Source organism: Acanthisitta chloris, unplaced genomic scaffold (genome assembly GCF_000695815.1).
Source record: "Acanthisitta chloris isolate BGI_N310 unplaced genomic scaffold, ASM69581v1 scaffold1076, whole genome shotgun sequence".
Taxonomy (NCBI): Eukaryota; Metazoa; Chordata; class Aves; order Passeriformes; family Acanthisittidae; genus Acanthisitta; species Acanthisitta chloris.
The window spans coordinates 18,978-38,733 of NW_008678477.1; the positions used below are offsets into that span (position 1 = coordinate 18,978).

The 19,756-nt window shown below is 37.1% G+C and overlaps 1 protein-coding gene across 1 annotated transcript in view; it reads right to left on the reverse strand.

The window, feature by feature from the left end:
* Window positions 1–14,122: 14,122 nt before the first annotated feature.
* PREX2 (phosphatidylinositol-3,4,5-trisphosphate-dependent Rac exchange factor 2) overlaps window positions 14,123–19,756 on the reverse strand; it is a 126,905-nt gene continuing 121,271 nt past the window's right edge. Inside the window, exons 40-41 of the mRNA XM_009076873.1 lie at window positions 18,155–18,222; window positions 14,123–14,168 (exon numbers count right to left, since the gene is read on the reverse strand). Of these exons, the coding sequence (XP_009075121.1) occupies window positions 14,123–14,168; window positions 18,155–18,222 (114 nt within the window). The remainder of the gene's footprint in view (window positions 14,169–18,154; window positions 18,223–19,756) is intronic.

Consider the following 19,756-nt stretch of genomic DNA (forward strand, 5'->3'; position numbering starts at 1 on the left):
AGTAATTCCAGTTTTTCAGTAGTCAATAGTCCTTCTCTCCCAAGGAGGTTCTTAATATCTTATCACACACACATACAAAAAAAAGGTGGGTTTTTTTCCACAGCAGATAAAGCTGTTTGGTGTTGGATAAATTCTAGTGGGAAAAAAAATTTGGAAAGAAAACATACAAGCAAAGCAGACTCTGCTCTTCCTGGAATGAAATTTTAATTCAGTACACAAAATCTTCTGGTTCTTCACATTTCTTTCGTCCTTCCATTGCTTTTGCATTTGTAATCCAAGCATACAGAAATTTCCACCTAAGTGTTGGGGCTTAGGTAGGAATGACCTGGTTTTATTTGTTTTACAAATATATTGCTTCCTCAGCTACCCATACTTAACACCTCACTTTTCTTGGTGCAAGTTCTGAAGAACTGTTGAAAATTATTTTCCAAATTGTTCTTTCTTTGGATACCAAACAGCCATGTCAAGGAAATTTCAGGAAGAATTAATTTAAACAGTCCTAAGAATTTCACATTTACAGTCTGGATTTTTTCTTTTTAATTAGCTTTGGAAATTAAGAAACTAATGCATTGATGCCTTACTTTCCACGTAAGTCTTCTGCAATGACATAAGAGCAAATGCATATTGGCAATATAGTCCTTTTACTGGTTCCTATCCTGAATAATCTTTCTTTGAGATGCAAGATGTTTTTTTTTCCCATTTCACAAACTTTATACACATGCCCAGTGAATGCATCTAAAGAACCCTAAATAACTAAAAAGTAGAAATAATGTTTTCTTCCAGATACACATCCTAGAGATCCTTTTTCCAAACAAATTAAAGCAGTCATGTAATTTTAGGTTCAGTCAAGTCTAAAACCATTGTCAGCTTGGCTGCCTGAGCCTGAAGGATGGTTCTGCACATTAAACATGCTCAAGGTCTCTTCGAAATACTTGCTACCAACAGCAAAAAGCAGAAATTCTAAAACACATTTTTTTTCTCTTATGATTATAGGTGTGATCCTGCTCTCATAAACTCCTTCAGCATTAACAACACTATGACAATCACCTATGTATGCTTAATATATCTTCTGAGCAATATCAGTGGATAAAGCCTCCATGTTCTTTGCAGAATTACAAAATTATAGTTTATACAACTTACTCAGCCCAAATCATAATGACTACATAGTTATTGTCTGACAAATTTGTTGAAGAAAAAAAAAAATCACCCTTAATGCAATCCAAACCCTACTTAAATCTACAAATATATGAAAGGTGTCTCTGTTGCTCTAATTTTTCCATAGCTGCTTTTCCTCCATGTAACAGAATCTACACCATAGGTTAGAATCTGTATTTTTCCTGAATATACAACTTTCTGTGAACTTGCCCAGGTTCCGACCCCCATGAAATGTGAGAACTCTACTTGAAATCCTTTATACTGCCAGCATGACCATTCTTTTAGTTTCATCTGTGGAACTGAGAGAGCTTTCTGTCATTTTCTCATTCCCCAGGGAGCTGGGGTTGTTTAGCCTGGAGAAGAGGAGGCTCAGGGGAGACCTTATCACCCTCTACAACTCCCTGAAAGGAGGTTGTAGTCAGGTGGGGCTTGGTCTCTTCTCCCAGGCAACCAGCAGTAGGACAAGAGGGCACAGACTCAAGCTCTGCCAGGGGAGGTTTGGTTGGATATTAGGAAGAGACTTTTTACGGAGAGAGTAATCAGGCATTGGAATGTGCTGCCCAGGGAGGTGGTGGATTCACCATCCCTGGAGGTTTTCAAGATGAGACTGGATGTGGCACTTATTGCCATGATCTAGTAACCATGGAAGGGTTGGACTTGATGATCTTTGAGGTCTCTTCCAACCTGGCTGATTCTATGAAATGAAGGCTCATTCAAACCCACCTGAGGCCAAAAGAGGTTTTGCTGTTAAAGCTACTGAGTTTTGAGCATGGCCTCTATCTAAAAAGCTTACTTATCTCACCAGCTTTCTTACATTTCCCTCCTCCTCAGCTGCTCTCTTCCACACCAGGCTAGAAAATTTGGAGGCACTTGAGAAAAAAAATTCTCTATGCTTAGAGAATGGGAACATGCTAAATGATTAGTATACTGATGTCAAACTTTACTTGTCTTACTAGGTAGACAGAATACAGAAATATCACTGAACATTTTTTTTTGGAAATGACCTATTTGTTAGAACATTTAGGGTATAGCAGAGCTAATTATCACCAGCAGAATTACATATTCAGCAAATTGCATAACTTCTTCTTTGATAGCTTCAGAACAAATATTATCCTAATGGTTAGCCTGAAGAATATTGACAAGGGCCTGACTTAGCATGTCTGGTCCACATAAGCCCTTATTACGGCAATAATCTATAGTTATGTGGTGAAATAATTGGGACTCAGCTGTTCGTGGAAGCCTCTGCCAGAAGCTATCAGTTGTCCAGAAAGTTCAGACAACACATATCTTCCTCTACCACTTTCATGGAACTGTATATAGTGCTTTACTGATAGTAAAATCAACACACACAGGTGGGCTGGACTCCTTGTGTGCTGGAGGATGACCTGGCTATACCACCTCACTCTCAAGGCTGTGTGTGAGCTCTGATCTGACTGTGTTCTAACAAAGCTCCTGCTAGTGAAATATGGAAGATGGTGTCTTGTCTACTTTATGTTTCCAGAGAGGCTGAATCATTTACTAGATTATGCTAGAGACCTGCATAGTTTAGGGGATGCCCCAAAGCAGGCAGGTAGGTGGGCAGGCAGTTGACTATCAAAGTTTACTTGTGCAAAAATCACAACATGAACAACATGAATATGATCACTGCCTAAAAATCCTTTATGATTATTATGGTTCCTTTCATTATCCTTAAGGAATACTAGTTGGGGATTAGTTCTAGCTCTGATGTTTTAGCAGAAACACTGGCTTACTCAAGTTCTGATCTTCCAGACTGTGCTCAATTTTTCAAAATCCTTGGACAGTTGATGTATCTGGGAAGCTGTGGTGTTGCAAATACAACATGAGTAATAAGGTTTGCAGTGGGTGGGAGCCAGCCAGAGAGCCTGTCATTAGGTGTTTATCTGAGACATTTATATATTCAAGGACATTTGGAAAGGAAATTAGAGAAGAGGAAGTTCTGAATATAAACCAGAATCCTTGAATAACTGATGATTTTGCCAATAAGTATTTAAATATAACTTGCCATACGCTGGGTTTGGCAGCTAAGGGGAAAGGTCTCTACAACTGTGACTCAAGCCAAATTAGACAAATACATAGTGAACTGAGTGACAAGTGAAAGGCTGTTGCTTTGGTAAGATTAAATACTGGAATTTTATGTGAGTATGAAAAATGTGCACTGCTCTTACAACTGGAAAATCATAAATGAAAGCTTGAGTTTGTTTATAAGAATTGGCATTTCACTTCCATTCTGAAGGAAGTTTATGACACCATGAATATTACCTCATTCATCTTACATTTTTTATGCATCTAGATGAGATTCTGAAAGTCACCTCTTTTCAAATGGTACAGATAGCCCAGTGGGATTTTTAAAGTGTGTTGATATCTAACTACCATGGAAATAATTTGGATTAGGCTTCAGAAATTTTAACAAGTGGTCGTGTTCATGATTAGGTAACCAAATACAAATATCTCAAAAATGGGATTTAAGACTTTTCTTGCCATGAATCAGAAGAACTTAGGTGTTCACTGTAAAATTATAAGAGCTGACTAATGGACAGGAACATCAGCTTTGTACTCAGAAGTGACTGATACATCTGGACACTTAGCATTTGTTGACACCAGTGCCTAAATGAAGAAAAGCCAGGTTGCACATCTGAATCCAAGCCCAAAGCTTTGATCCATATCTTAACACCAGCTGAACATATATATTCTGATAACCCAGCCCTGCTTCACTTCTGAACAATATGACACAATTTCTGATTCTACTTTTAGATAACTGCAACTTCAGTACCTATACCAGAAAGTCAATGTTGCTCAAAATGGTTTGTAAGCCTGCTTAGAATCTCCAGATGCATCCCTTCTGGCTGAAGAAAACTCCTTTGAGTGAATATATCTCTGCTCTGGGTACACCTTGGTGTGACAGGGAAATAGGCTATAGCTTAATTCTCATCTAAGTGCCTCTGGAATGTGAAACAAAGCAGGCCTGATCCAAAGCACATATGTTTATAACATCTAACACAAACAAGGGTATAAAATTCTGAAGAGTTTTTGACCTGGCAATCAAAAGTTTGTAGTTCAAATTAAACAACATACTTTGCTCTGCCTGAAAACAGTTGACGTGCTTATCCTGGGACTGTACATAAGTGGTCTGGCTGTGCTCTAAAAAAGGACCAATTCTTTATCTCTCCTGCTATAGCTATACAAGATGCACTGGACTAACAAAAGTGCAAGGCATAATCACCTCAGCATCACCTCTGGTCTGTCCTCCAATACCTTCGTGCTACTCTGCAGTAGCTGAAACACAACACAGCTGTCACTGCGGGAGGCAGATTATTTTTCAGTAGACAGACTGTTAACATCCAGGTTGACAAAAAGTCTCATTTCCTATAGCTGCATAGTTGAACAGTCCTGCATGTGATGTAAACAGCAAATTTCACAAGAAGGGGAAAGAGAAAGCATATTTTTTCCCATTTCACCCCATCTTATTCAAAGCAGACATGCTTCCATGTATCACAACTTTGAAATAGTCTGGCAGAACTTGTATTTCGCACTGCACCGACAGCCCTGCTCCGTGACACACATCAAACCAATGCTGAATGAAATAGAAAATGGTTCTGGCTCAGCACATTTGAAAAGCCCTCAGCACCTGTGATTTTCTTTCCTTTGAACATGAGCAGAGTCCATTTTCCATGCTGGTTTATTCTTTGGCCTCCCCACTGAGTCTGTTCTGAGGAAGGTTCACAGGGATTGTTAGCATTTGGAAACAGGGAAATAGGACTCAGAGAGTAGAACAACAGTAGAATGATTTCCTCATTTTATACGAAATTTTCTACTTCTTCTGAGAAAAGTTAGAACTGCTTTGAAATTTTCTGAAATCCTGATTATAATGAGGGTTATTATTCCCCATTCTTTTGATCTAATGTGGCCTAAAGCAAATTTAAATATTGAGGACATATAGGGAGTAAGTAGGAATTTCCGCTGTTTTTTTCTGCCCTTCTCATTCTAAACTACAATATAAGCAGCTGTCCCACTTTTATTCTAACTAAATACCCATTACAGTAATCCCTTCAGCTTCAGAGTCCTCTCTTTGACTGACAGCTCACCACCAGGACAAGTGCTCCTGCAAGAGGCTACAACCAGACTGTGGCCTTCAAGAGAGGAATTGGGGTACAACCAGCCCATAACATCAATGTGACTTGAATCTTAAATTTGACTGTTCCTCTGAAAGGCATCTTACCTGGCAGGAATACATTAGTTCATTAAATGAAAGAGGAAAAAAAAAAGGAAAATTTCTTAAAATTCCATTTAACGCATTGTTTTCTTACTGAGGACAGTAGAAAGACATGGATTATTTCTCACATTACATGCAAAAATATGATTAGGTATGGAACTTGTATTTCTTTAAAGATAAGGCTTAAGGCTGAAAGAGATTCCCTTTCTCCTCATGATGGCTGTGTGATGAATATCTGGATGATGTAGTTCAGTCCCATGCTACAGTTTCAAATATTAATGCCTTCTCTCAAAGTCATGGGAACTAGTCCAGAAACGAAAGCCTACTGTCTGTTCTACCTGTATCAGGCCCACAAATATCCTTTAAAATTGACACACGATTGTAATTATTTCCCTGTTTCCCAAGCTACTAATTTTCCAGGGTATGCTGTCAAAATTCCAGACACCTACCCAACTTCTTAATATATGAAAGCTTTATGTATTTTCCTATTTTGGAACAGCATCTAATACATTGCTAAGCATTAAATCAAGCTTCACTTTGTCTTGACTTTGAATTCAACTGTCATTCAACATATTTTGAAATGTATTACAATATGAGCAAGTAGCTCTGATTAGCATCAGACATTATTTCCGTCTTAATCTGAGTGATACTTTGTCATTAAGTTTTGCGATGATGCACTGACTGTAGATAATACAGTGCTGATGTTCATTTGCTTGCAGTCATGTCCTGTATTGGTTTGATTAGACCTACTCTTTGCTGGTTGATGACAAAACCTCATTGATTACATGTGGTCTGCTTCTTGTTTCCAGTCAAGCTTTCTGCCTTGAGACATGAATAGTTTCATTAATTAGGTGAACTAAACACATTGACAAGCATTCAAGATAGCCTGGTTCTGGCATAATAATGCCAGTATTATGGATTCATTCCCTGCAGTCAATGAAAATTTGGTTATTCATTTACATGAAAGCAGAATCAAAACCTATTGGTGTTCCTTTCATTTGATTATGCTCCCAGAATATAACTAGTACAATTCCCTCCTAGTTTTAGAGGCTGTTATACTTCACAAGGAAAGACACCAATTATTTGTCCCAGATGTTTAAATCCCTCCTGCTCTGATAAAGAACTTGAAATAACAAGAACAAAACATGAGTATCTAAAGCCTAGAGCTTTAAAAAAAGTTCTAGATGTAAGTCAAAATTGTTAGAATTTACCTTGAGTCTTCTATAAAAGATGCAGTTGTTTAATAACATATCAATTGTGTTAAATACTTAGAATAACCGAAGTCAGACCTTCAGGACATTTTATCACTGTGTTTACATGACTCAATACTTGTCTTCTCTTGCACTCCTCTGTACCCAGTGTCTTCTCCCCACCTCCACCTCAGGTAACATTCTGGAGATGCATTTTCAGATCTTTTTGCCAGTTTAGGGATATAGACATTTTAGTATGCTACCCTTAATCCCCAGATTAAAATCAATAGAAGAGGCCTCCCATCTATCTTGTGACTGGAAATAGGCATTTCCACATAACACCCCCCCGCCCCCCTTTAATTTAACTCATTTATCTGCTTTAATGCAACACAAGCATTAACTATGTTAGACATGGACAAACCTGTACCAGCGCTGGGTGTTCCTCTTGGTGAGCAGCAAGAGCAGGTTCACTCCCTGAAGGAGATCAAGCTGGGACCTGTGGGTGCACACAGTCCAGTGGCCTCCCTCTGACAGGACCAGGACAACAGCAGGTTCTGCTGGCAGTCCAGGGATGATCAGACAAAGCAAAATATTAAAGCAGGTGTAGGATCCATCCAGAAAGTCCAATCACAAACAGCAGAAGATGGGACTAGGGACAAAGCTACCCACAGCCTAGGTTTCAAGGTCCACCCAGGATATGTGGTTGGAGACAGGAGCTGCCCAGGCCTAAGCTGAAATGCTGCCCTGAATCCATGGCCAGTGGGTGTAGGGATGAGGCTGATGTGGCCAATTAAGGAATTTTAGTGTCCTCAGAACCCTGGCAGCTCCACAAAGGAAAATGTTTATGGAAATGACTGGGGAGGGGCCAGAGGGAAGATCAGGTACTATCTGGGAAAGCAGTTTCAGAGAATTAAGATTTCTACAAGCAAGAATGAAGTAACTGTTAGCAATTCCACTTCATTAGTATAAGCCAAGTATGAGCATCATCTATCCTGTTTCTGCATGACATAATGAGCTATAAAAAAAAAAAAAAAAGCAATCAAATGCACAGTAAAAGTAAGTTTATGAGCAACATTTAAAAGAAAGTACCTTAACTTTCAAAGCTTAGTAGATACATACTTTTGTATGAGGCAAAGATACATTATCTTTTTGAATCATGGGCTCACACTGTGCTTCATTTGACCTGTGACATGTAAGTGTAGCAAGTCCCTTTGCAGGCATTTTGACTTTCAAATCATGATAATAGCAACATTTTCTCATGAAAGATGTAAAGTTACTGGACACACAAATGTTACCATGGTGTAATTGATTCTCTTTCTCAGCAGTTGTTTCAAAGCACTATTTATTTCCATTGTGTACATTGATCAAGGAAAGAATTTTTGGGGCTTTATTTCTGATGTATTAGTGGCAGCAAGATCACAGAAAAGAGTAGCACTGAGAAAACAGAACCTCACTTGTGATGGCAGAAAGCAGGCCGTATTTGAAATCCTTGGGTCACTTTTGCTTCTCAGTACTTTGAAATGCCATGCTGCCTTCCTTCACAGAAGCAGGGAGAGGAAAAAAATTCAAAAAGCAACCTATCTTTCAAGTCTAGTTATCCAGAAATACTTGCATCCCCACCCTCCTCCTTGTTAGAAGAAGATGGAAAACAAAAGGAATTTTACAAAGTCATTGTAGCTGCTTTTGGTCCTGGCTCCACTGTTCCTCTTGGTCTTGATCACCACAGTGATGTAGAAATCAGAACTACCTTCATATAGAGACATATTAGAGCTCAGAAAGGTCCAATATTTCATCAGCTTTCATTCCTATGAAAGAAACACTCAGTGCCACTCCTCAAACCCTTGGCATCCCAATCCCTCTAAAAGATCAGTCATTTATGGGTTGCTTTTTAGCACAGGGAGTAGATTACCCTTGTGCACAGCGGTGAACAGATGATGCCTGCTTCACAATTCTGTCTTCAGACATGGAAATGCCAGAAATGTTGGATGTTTTGGAGCTTCGTGGGGCACTAATGGTACAATGGCCAGAAAGTAATTTTCATGTCTGTGTCTCTTTCAGTGTTCACAAAATACAACTGCCCAAAGCCAGGGACTACTGCTCATGCAGGGTTCAGTTTTCCACTGGTTATAAAGACATATTTTAATTATCAGCAATGAACCTAGAAGATTGGGTCTGGGTTCTCAGAAGTGATTTCTATTACAAACATTTATTTATAGAAGTTTAATTTCTACTCTCTTGCAGCAGAATTCCTAGGGCAGCCATACTGAAAGGGTTAAAGATCCCCCCAACCTTCTTTCCCCTCCATCCCTCCTTTATTTCTTGCTTACAAATAAAGAGATTCACAGTGGCCATATTATGAATGGCTTTATTGCTATCTGACATTTGTAATACATCGTTACCATTCCAGTCTTTACTATGTAACTAAAAAAATAAAACACAGATCTAAAAGTACACAGTATTAGTTTAATCCATAATCAATATAGCAACTGATTCAAAGTATGCTACAGAGGCACTTTACAAAATAGGAAAAAGTAATTTTAATCCATGTTTCAAGGACATTTAATTGCAAAGGTTACCTCTAACAAACTCAACTACCCACAGAGCTGCTAGTTTGATTCTTTTCAAACAAAAGCTGAGATATTCTGTGTATGGCTGTAAATACACATAATATTTCAAAGCAGTAATGCTCTCTTGTGCTTAATGAGGTGTTATAAAATATATTCTTCGTTTGAAAAATGTGTGCAATACTCAATGTAGAAATTAAGTTCATTTTTAAAGTGTAACATCAGTATAACCAAATACATACACTATATACAGGATGTTAAAAAGTTAATAAGGCTTGTTACTCTTTTAAATCTGGTGCATGGTACAGACAGGACACACACCCACAGAAGATGTCGTGGATATTCCCATGAAAGTTTATATCTAAGTACTTGCAGAAATGTCCCAGCTACTTTGGACACTTTGTTGGACTTTCAAACTGAAGCAGAAATTATTTCTAACATGGAGATGTTATTTTTGGAGAATAATGTAAGATATTACTTGATTAGCATCTGGACAATCTGAAATTTCTTGACAGTGTTAACATCTGCATGACTGTGCATGCTGTATATTCATTTATACATACAGAACAAGAAAACACACATCTTGTAGCAGGAAAAGGGAAACATTCCTAGCAATAAATTTTCTTTAGGAACACTTGATTGATATATACAGTATATAAAAAAACCCCTACACAATTGTCAGCATACAAAAATATGAGTTCACTATCTTTTTAAACTTCAAAACCTAATGATGAAAAATCCAGGTATCCTGAGTCGAGTATGTGCTGTGCATCTAATTTACCAATGCCAGAGTACTGTTGAGTACAATTAGAAAAGCACTACCTGCATTTATCAACAAGTACAGAGATAAAATATATAAGGCAATGCACTCGCTCTTTTCATAATGTTAAACAAAAAATGGTGCAAAATATGCGTAAAATGCTGGCAGACATATCCATGAAGGAGTTGTAAAGAGTATGGAACAGTATGCATATATATATATACTACAGTTACTGATTTCCCCATTTAAATGAAAAAAAATGAAAGACACTTTCCTTTTTTGAGCATCATGCTTAACCATGATGTGCATACTCACATTCAGGCAATTGTCTTAAATACATATATATATATATATATATATATACACACACACACTACATCCAACAATGAATTAGTAGAACGTTTGCTTGTGAATTTCTGTGGGTAAAAACAGATCAATAAAACTGGTTCATTTTTTTTCCATTAAAGGATTCTAACAAATGAAATTAAGTATGGTTATTATAAATCCTTATTGAATGAAGTTTAATTGTTTTGACTCTAAACCAGCAGAAGAGCAGTTCTGACCACTATTGACTTCATTAAAATAAACAAATACAAGCCAGCCCAAAAACCTGATGCATCTGCTAAAACCCAGTGAAATGTATCAAAAAAAGTCACTAATGATTGTAACTCCTTCAGTGGACATAAAATTGGTTGGTTGCCTCAAGCTGGCACTGGGAATATTTACCTTAAAATTCATCTCAAAACACAAAAGTAGTTTGACATTGAGATACTGGACTATATACATTTTTATATTCATTTACATTTACAATCTACAAGGAAAACAGGTGTTATAAAATCCCTAATCTGGGGAACTAGACTGAATCAATGCTCATTGCATAGATTAAAGACTGTTTAACAACCTATTATTCATAGATTATGGTTACAAAGATAGGCCAAACTCACCAGCTCTACCTTAAAATCAAAATATAAGTTTTCTCCAAGCACGAACCCTATGACAACTCAGCTGTTCTCTGGCTTGTCACCCTCCTTTCCCAGCTGTTAAATCTCCTATGCATCCCCCACAGACTGTCACTGAATCATGGTAGTATTTGGTAATACATGCCTCTAGATCCTTGAATTTATTCCCAGAAGAATTACACTTGTCTTGGATGAAAAAAATAAAAAATTACATAGAGAATGCTTCCCCTAAACCAGTACAACACATTGTTGTAAAAATATACAAGGCTGTATAACCCATTGCTGTCAAAGCAAAGATTTAAGAAGCTATGGGCGATACAGCTCTTGTAAATCGCTCTTGGTCATCTCTTTTTGCCAGCTGTAAGTTTAAAACTTTATGAGAGGATAAACATACTGTGAAGAGAATGGATTTTGTTTTACTCAGCAAGTGCACCTTGTATAAGAAATAAATACATCCTCTACATATAACAAACCAGATAAATAACTTTAATAGTGAACATACACAAATCTGTAATTTAAGAATGGGCTTCTTAAATGTGCATCTAATGTCATTAGAAGTCAGATACTTTAGAATGTGCAGGGAGCTCTGAAAACAGAGGGACAAGAAAATCAGTCTGAAGAGCTGCACAACATTTCAAGCAAATATGGGCTCTTGAAGGACATTTAGAGAAATTAGGCACCACTTTTAATAGACAGTCAGTGGGACATTCATGCTCCATTTCCTCTGGAAATCATATTTTTATGCACTACCTGTAATCCCAGAAAACTAGGAGTTACATTTCTCATATTATTAATTCTTAAATTAAATGTCTCCTTTGATACCAAGCTAAATAGATATTTTACTTTGCCGTATGGGTCACCAATAAAGATCATAATGTTGAGTAGATTCCTGAAAACTGTCTCTAGGAGGGGCAAAAAATACTAAAGAATCAAAAATTATATACAAAAACAAGAGGTCAAGATTTCTGATGCACAGTCATGAAACAACAGCTAAAGAATTTGGTCTAGTGACTCACTCGTAACTATTTGTCCCTTACGAATGTCTGCTATCTCATGCTTTCAACAACAAAACAAAACAGAGGATGATCATATTATACAGGGAGACTATTTTGGAGTATTGGCACTCCTACTATTTTCAATACTTTATAAAAAAGTGATGACTAGTTACAATAATACATATGCATGGCAACAGATTTTGTCCTCAGGGTTATTTTATATTATACAGGATTAGCAGCTTGATGCAGCTGACAGCTGACTTGCCTTGTAGTAAATCAAACCTCATGTAGGCAAATCTCACAGGAAGATGCAAGCTCACAGCCAGGCTGACACTGGCACACCCTTGGCATGAGGTGCTTACAGTTTCTCTGTACTTCTGATGCCTGAGCAAGCAGAAACTGAAACATTAGTGGCGCTTTTGCCTGGAGCAGCAATTACTGTAGCCAGCACCACCACTCTGAATAAAACACATCTGAAAGTATGAGATCCTGGCTAGAACAGCAACTATAGAAATCATGACTCTTTCTTATGTACAGGCATTAGGCCATGCCAGACAAAAAGAGTAAGTCTTTAAAACTTTGTTTTCTGGTTGGCTTTTGTTTTGTTTTATTTTTGTGCACTTTTTCTTTTTAAGCAAATAGCTTCCAGTAAATATGAATGAATAAACCTCAAAGCACAAAGGTGAAATTGTTACTGGCATGTTCATTATTGCATGACTTTGTCACAGTTTAAGGCAAACATTCTATATTTAAGGTAGGACCAGTAATTGATATGACTACATAAATATATGCATAATGAAATGCACATATATGAGCAGACATATATATCTGTGGATATATAAAAATAATTATTTTCTTAGCAAAGTTAAAGTCTGTAAAAACACTAAGAACACTGAAAAAGATAGGAGCTCTAATTCCTCCTTTGGAGAAAAGTAACAAGTTCCCTAAATATCCTATATAAAACCAACACTCTCTGCAAGAGTACAGATCCTTTTGAGTTCTCACTTATTACACTGTGGATTAATATATTTTTTGAAGATTTCATAAATAATTAGATCATATGCAACAATTACATTGTGAGGTTTGCTTGCTACAGCATAACTATGGGCGACTGTTGTACAAAATGTAAATTTTATTCAGACAGTATGTGTCTTGCTCTAATGGAATGCATAGCTACTGCTACAAGTACAACCATTTCAGAATAGAGTTTTTGTTGTAATGTGTTCACATATGAAACCTCATCTGGGGAATTTTTCTCTGAAAATTCTTTGGCCAATGAACAGCCAAATGCAGATAAATTTTCCCTGGGCCCTCTAAATAGTCAGTACAATTTCGAAATAGATCTACAACAATTACCATTCCAAAGAACAGAAATGCTATACAAAACAATTCTGACAAAATGTGGGAAATGGTAGCCATGAACATAAAACCCCTAAACCGTGCTTCAACATAAACCACAGACAATATTGACTCATTCCTGCCCTGTGTAGATTTGCTAGTGTACTGCTACAGAATATACACAAATCTGGAAAACTCTGAAATGCAAAGACGCAATAATGTAAAACATCCGTTAGATAGAGTCTGAAATTCAGCCTAGCAATGGATGAAGATCAGACTTATCCTTGTTCTCCTTCATTATAATGGCAACTGAAAAAGGGCAGAACTTCATATGCCATACAGGTCCTCCTTCCAAAGCAGTGTGACAACAGACTGCTTCAGACATGGCTGAGTTTCCTGATACTGCCTGCAGCCATTAAACACAATTCTGAGATGAGTTTTCCATCTTCAAACCTCACTCACAACAGGAAAAAAGGCTTTACCAAGTGCAAAGGGCCCCACATGAAGTGCATGCTCATTTTCAAGCCTAGTTTATGTAGGTTGTTATTCTTTCCACAAGAACATATTCTGTATAGTGTACAAGTGAAGACATTCCCTCTATACAAGACAGTTGTTTTCAAGCTCCTGGATATACCTATCATGTGGCTGAACAAGACACATCAAATTAATCTGATTCCAGTGTAAAATTCCCAAGGAAGATTCCTGTTCTCCTAGTGTAAGAGCGGAGTGCACAGATTTCAAAAATTATTTTTGGAAGTCATTTTTCAATGCCAATGGAGAATATTTAGGGTATTTCTTTATCCTGAGTAAAAGAGGGTCTTTTATTTATCAAAGCCCCAGGAACATACTGCTATAGTGCAGTTGGATTTTTGTCATATAGTCCCAGTATCTTAAAGATCACTACTGAACTGTTTTCTGGAGCAGTTCTTCTCATTCTTCTCCAACAGGTGGTGGTGGCTGGCATAGCTTGTATAATCTGACAAAGACAAAAAAAAAAAAATCAAACAAACAAAGCAATTGTTATTCTGAGAGCTTGGCCATTATTAAGATGGGTAAATTTAAGGAATACAAACTAAATCTACATCTTTCTGCACTTCAAAACACAAGGTACTGAATTCAGTTTAATACCAACAATACAAAACTAGTGAAATCTTGTTTGTGAGCATTAATGTTACACTGAAAGTGGAATCATTGAAACACACATCTTAAGCAGTCTTATAAAGACATTTCAGTGCAGTTCAGTTTTCACATTTCTGCACTGAAGATCCCTCCACTGATCCAATTACCAGTTGTTGTCCCAAATTCCTAAATTGATAAAGCTGCTTGATGAATGTAATTGTCTCCATTTTTTGTTTTGTCTTGGCACAGTCAAACGTCACTCTAAGAACAGTTCCTAAATAACTGATATTGCTTGAAGCACCTAGGACAGATGTCAGACGTGTGACACACCAGCATATGAATTTTAAACTATTTCCCCTCTGTTTCTACATGGACGAAGTCAAGACCAGTAGGACTTGTTTCAAATAACTACCTTGGTACAGACTGAAATAGCTGCTCCATTTATAAAGGCTTTTGGACTTCTGTGATACCCTTTTGCAAGGGCCTTGGTTATAAGCAAGTGTTTGAAACTAATGAGAGAAATACTGAAAAGGGAATCATTCTGACCTCAGACTCTCTGTTCTGTACTCCTGTCTAGCATAGAGTATCTCCTCTGCAATCACAGCATTTAGAATCAGCGATAGACATGATCTCATTTGGAGGTTAAATATTTTCCTCAGGGAAAATGTATCATTGAAGGGCCTAACAAAGAGAAGTGACCATGTATGGCATGGGAAGGAGGAAAAGCATCAGAAACCAGAAGAGACAATGACACAACATTAATACTTGACATGACGACTCCCTGATGTTGAAATATCAAAGCAATAGAAATAGCAGGTTTGGTAGGTCTGCCTACAGGCAGGGTGGTGAATAGTCCAGTAACTCGGGGGCTAGGGATACTTAAGATGCTCAGGGTATCTCAGTATTACAAGTATCTTTTGCAAATTTGCCTTCTAAATATCATATTAATTTACATGACTCCATTTTAACTAATCACAAATTTCAAAATCATACTACAAATCAACACAGAAAAGAAAAATCTAAACATGTGGCTGGGATCCACAAACAATTCAAGATCAGTGGGCTGATGCCTCCTTGGCACGATACTCTAATACTGAAATGATGTGAGGCGTGGTATGTATGGCTTCCTCAGCAAGTGCTGAGAGCCTGTATAGCATCTAGACATATCTTGTCAGAAACAGAATCCTGTGGCTATGCAAGAGCAGGGCAGGATAGCTGCTGTTCTCCAATTTCAGTTCTGTAAGGAGCTAGAACCCACAGGACACTGAAAACACACAATGACCATGGGCTAAATAACTTTTCTCTGAATCTTCCTGGAAGTGATTATGAAGCAGTATTGTTTCTGGATAGTAAGAACGTGGAGAACCAGTTCTGTCAGCCAAACAGCAACTGGAAACTTGCTTTCCAGTCTCTGCCGTAATGCGTTCTGAGGATCACTGGGCTCTTGCACATGGCCATACGGCAGATTCAGAAACACAACTGTTTTACTGCGCAGACAGCAAAGTATTTGTAAGGAGTCATATATAAGGTAATACATACATATCTCATATTTTTATACCAATTAGAGAATAAGATCGTCTGATCTTTATACAGACAAGTACGCAGAGAAGAATAAACAGGAACTGAGTTTATTTGATTCTTATGGTATAATAAAGCAGTAATATTCAAAGCTGGCAGAAGACAGATAAAATTACAATCAGAATCTCATCTAAGTAATTGCAGTGGGGTTCATGCTTGATGATGCTTTAGCAAAATCTAATTTCTATGGAATAATGTGCAAAAAACCTCAGCTCCAAGTACTAAGGTCTGTGTATTCCTCAGGTTAAAGTGGTAATCATAATGACTGTCTTCAGAGCAAGTGATGTAGGGGAATTCTGAAGCAAACTGACAACAAGGCTGCATAAATCCCCACAGATCTAAAGTTGCTGGAGGTGCTGTAGAGCAGAAACAGCCTGTTCTGGGTCAGTATATATGGAACAACTATTTGAGATGGTACAAACAGATCAGCCAAGAAAAAACAGAAACAGTGGCAATTGCAGAGAACAGAGAACCCTGTCAAGCGATGTTAAATGAAACCAAATGCAAAATTATTTTCAAAGCAGAGAACAGGGGACCTACAGTATTGTTTAGCTATACATCAAAATGAACACTCCTGCTGATGACTATTCTGACTTACGTGACTTATGCATCTAATTGTACACCAAATGCCCCAAACACTGAGGTCTGGGATATTCCTGTGATGTTGCTGACTGGCAAGAGTGCTGAGTGCATCCTATGTTCTAGGAGTTCTCTCATAATTTTTCTTCAGCTTTTCAATGCTATGTATGGGAGTTTCAGCTGAAAAGAAGCAATCTTTCCTCAACTGATGCAAAGCCAAATAATGTCTCATTACTAAGTTTTTCTTTTCAAGAACTTAGATTTTTCCTTTATCACAAAAGCTCTGAATACATGCACTGTCATATAGGGGTGGGAAAACTTTGGTTTGCAATTCCTTGGCTGTCTCCAGAGTTATATCATGAAGGAGCCCATTTAAGGCTCAAATCATACCATTCAAAATATGAAAAGGCTTCTCACAAGTTTCAATGTAACAAAATGTTAATTGATTGCCATAGGTTCCCACAATGCAAGACAGTTGGTTAGGGAATTTTGGTCCTGCACTGCCTCTAAGCTAATTGCTACTGTGAGAAGGGATGCCCTCATCTGCTGCTAAGGGCAATGGCCACATTGCTGATGGATTTACTCTAGAATCAGTACTTTTGTTGGATGCTATTTAATCACCTTTATGGGCCATACAAGATGCACATAGGTGCCAACAAATGCCGCTAGTCCGAAACTGAACAGCAGCTGCTACTCAGATTTATTCATACCTTGTACACTAAGGTACACACTTTTTCTAGAATCAGAGTGAGCACAGGCATGGAACAAGATGTGATGTTCAGTTACAAACAAGTTATGAGCAGTAGCCTGATTCCCTAACGGGAGAAACTGGGACACCAGAGAAAAGGGGAGCAAATTATTTAAGAACAAGTTCCGGATTATTAGTGCTCAGTACAGAAGTCTTTCTGTGAGGCTATGGATAGCATTTATGTTCATTCACACGCTTGCCTTTATCAGGTTTTACTAATTCTCTGTTTCCTTACTGAAATTTAAACACCACAGTGGGTCTGTTAGGTATTTATATATCCGCTAAGCTCACTCAATGTGTTATAGTTGGTCAACAAAAACCATTATGTTTTAAATTGGTAAAACCCAGCTTAAATTAGTGCTGGATTACTAAAACTACTTTAAAATCAAATTAAGAACATGGTCTTTTGGTTACTTTCATTTATAAGAAATCTGTTTGTTAAGAAACACTTCGGGTACCTGCAATTTATCATGCATTAAAAAGCCGAATAAATATAGAACAGTCCATTTTTCATTCTAATGGATATTTCAGAAGGAGACAAAGAAAGACTACATCATCTCTAAAAACAACTAGAACATGATTTTGCTGAGATACTGCAGTACAGTATTTCATTAAAATGGGGTTATGGATTTAGTTATGAGTATTTCCCTAAAACCACTAAACATTACAAGTGATGAAGGATTTAGTCCAGTGTTTTAATAATTAACATGAACTAGGTTTCATTTTTCAAAACGCTACATAGCCTGAACTTCTGCAACTAATTACTTGAAGCAAAACTGTATGGCTAAGAACACAATTGATTTTATGTACATTAAAAGTCAAATCTTACCAGTTAAAGCACAATATAGTCAATGTTTACTGTTGGCTTCTGAACAGCCAAGACTGAATTTGGCACAAACTAGACAAAATCATGGTCTAGGACACAAAGAATCAATTACCTTGGCACAGACTGTGGTGTTCGATCCCTAACTCCTAAATTCTTGGCTGTGTTTTGTACTCTTGCACCCTGTGAAAGAAAAACAACAATTTTACTTCTTTCATTCCAACATACGTTAGGAAATTTTCTGAGCTTTCTAGACGAACATAACTATTGATTACAATTAGTTAATACATATGTTACATCTCCTAAAACAACTATTGATTTCTAAAGTGGGGAACAAGTTAAAGCAGTACATTCATTCTCAAGTTAGAGAAATATGCAGAAAAGAGACAAAAATCTTTCCACTTGTCACTAAATAAATGTGCACATATATATCTTGCTAATATAAAAGACATTCCTCCAAAATTAACATTTAAGGTTTAAAAACAATCAAAATACATCTTGTTTCAATTTATTTGATTTTTGTCACAATTCCTTGTAGAAGTCATGGATAGCAAAGTTCTTCTCTGAAATATCACTTATTCCTACGAACATCTGAACAAACAAATATTACAGATTATTTCCTATGCATAGTTTTCTCATTAAAGCTACAAAAATGGTCTAAATTAAGGCACTAAATAAGGATTAAGAAAATGCAGGTCCTTATCTGGCTTTATAATCACAGGGTCACACACAAAAAAATCAGGTTGGCAGGAATCTCCCAAAGCTGCTTAGTCCAACAGCTCCATTTAAGGCAGGGTCAACTAGAAATGTTGGTCTCTCTGTACCTCTGTTGATACTTTCAAACACAATAATGAAAGTACTTTTGTCTCATTGACTCATCTGGTAAGGAGGAAGTTGATAAAACATGCACAACATTCATATACCATGATGGTGGAAAAAAAAGACCCTTCTGCAAACAAACTAGCTTAGACATATCAAACAACATAGTAAAATTTGTTTTTAAATGATGAAGTCTAGCTTTTAAAGTGCAGTTTTTTAATGCAAAGTAGTCATCATAAAGAAATATCTATTAGATTTACTATGCTTTCTCTCATTTTAAAGGAGATAGAAACTACTTGTTCTGTCAATAATACAGACTCCACGTACTTCTCATTGCGTACTACCTAAATTTAGGAAAAAATACCAGAGAACAAAAATATATAATCTCAGCGTTCTTAGAGTAAGATTTCAGATTGATGTGAAGCATCAAAGATAATTTACATTTCTAACAGAGCTGCAATGGCAAATGCACATGATGTAAAAGAAGTATAAGCATTGGTTCAATATGTAGAATAAACAGACCTTTCATTTGACTAAAATCTGGCACCTACATAACTAAGAAGGTATTAATTCACTGTTATGGGCTCAAACAGAAGATGAAAAAGGCTGGCTGGTTACACAAAGGTAGGTTATCTGTGTTTATGTAAATCAACAAGTGCCACAAAAAAATAGTATCCTTACATTTCTTTTCAAAACAAAAAATAGTGGCAAAGACACAAAAAAATAACTAGAGTACCTACAAAACTGAAGGCAGAATATAAAATTATTTTACTAGAGCTGCATCTTGCTCAGTAAGCTCATCTCCGACAGTTGCAAAAGACACGAGTACAGACCAAAACAAACATGTCTTTCCCCAGAAACTCCTCCAGAATTCAATAATTAGTAATTCAATACTTCC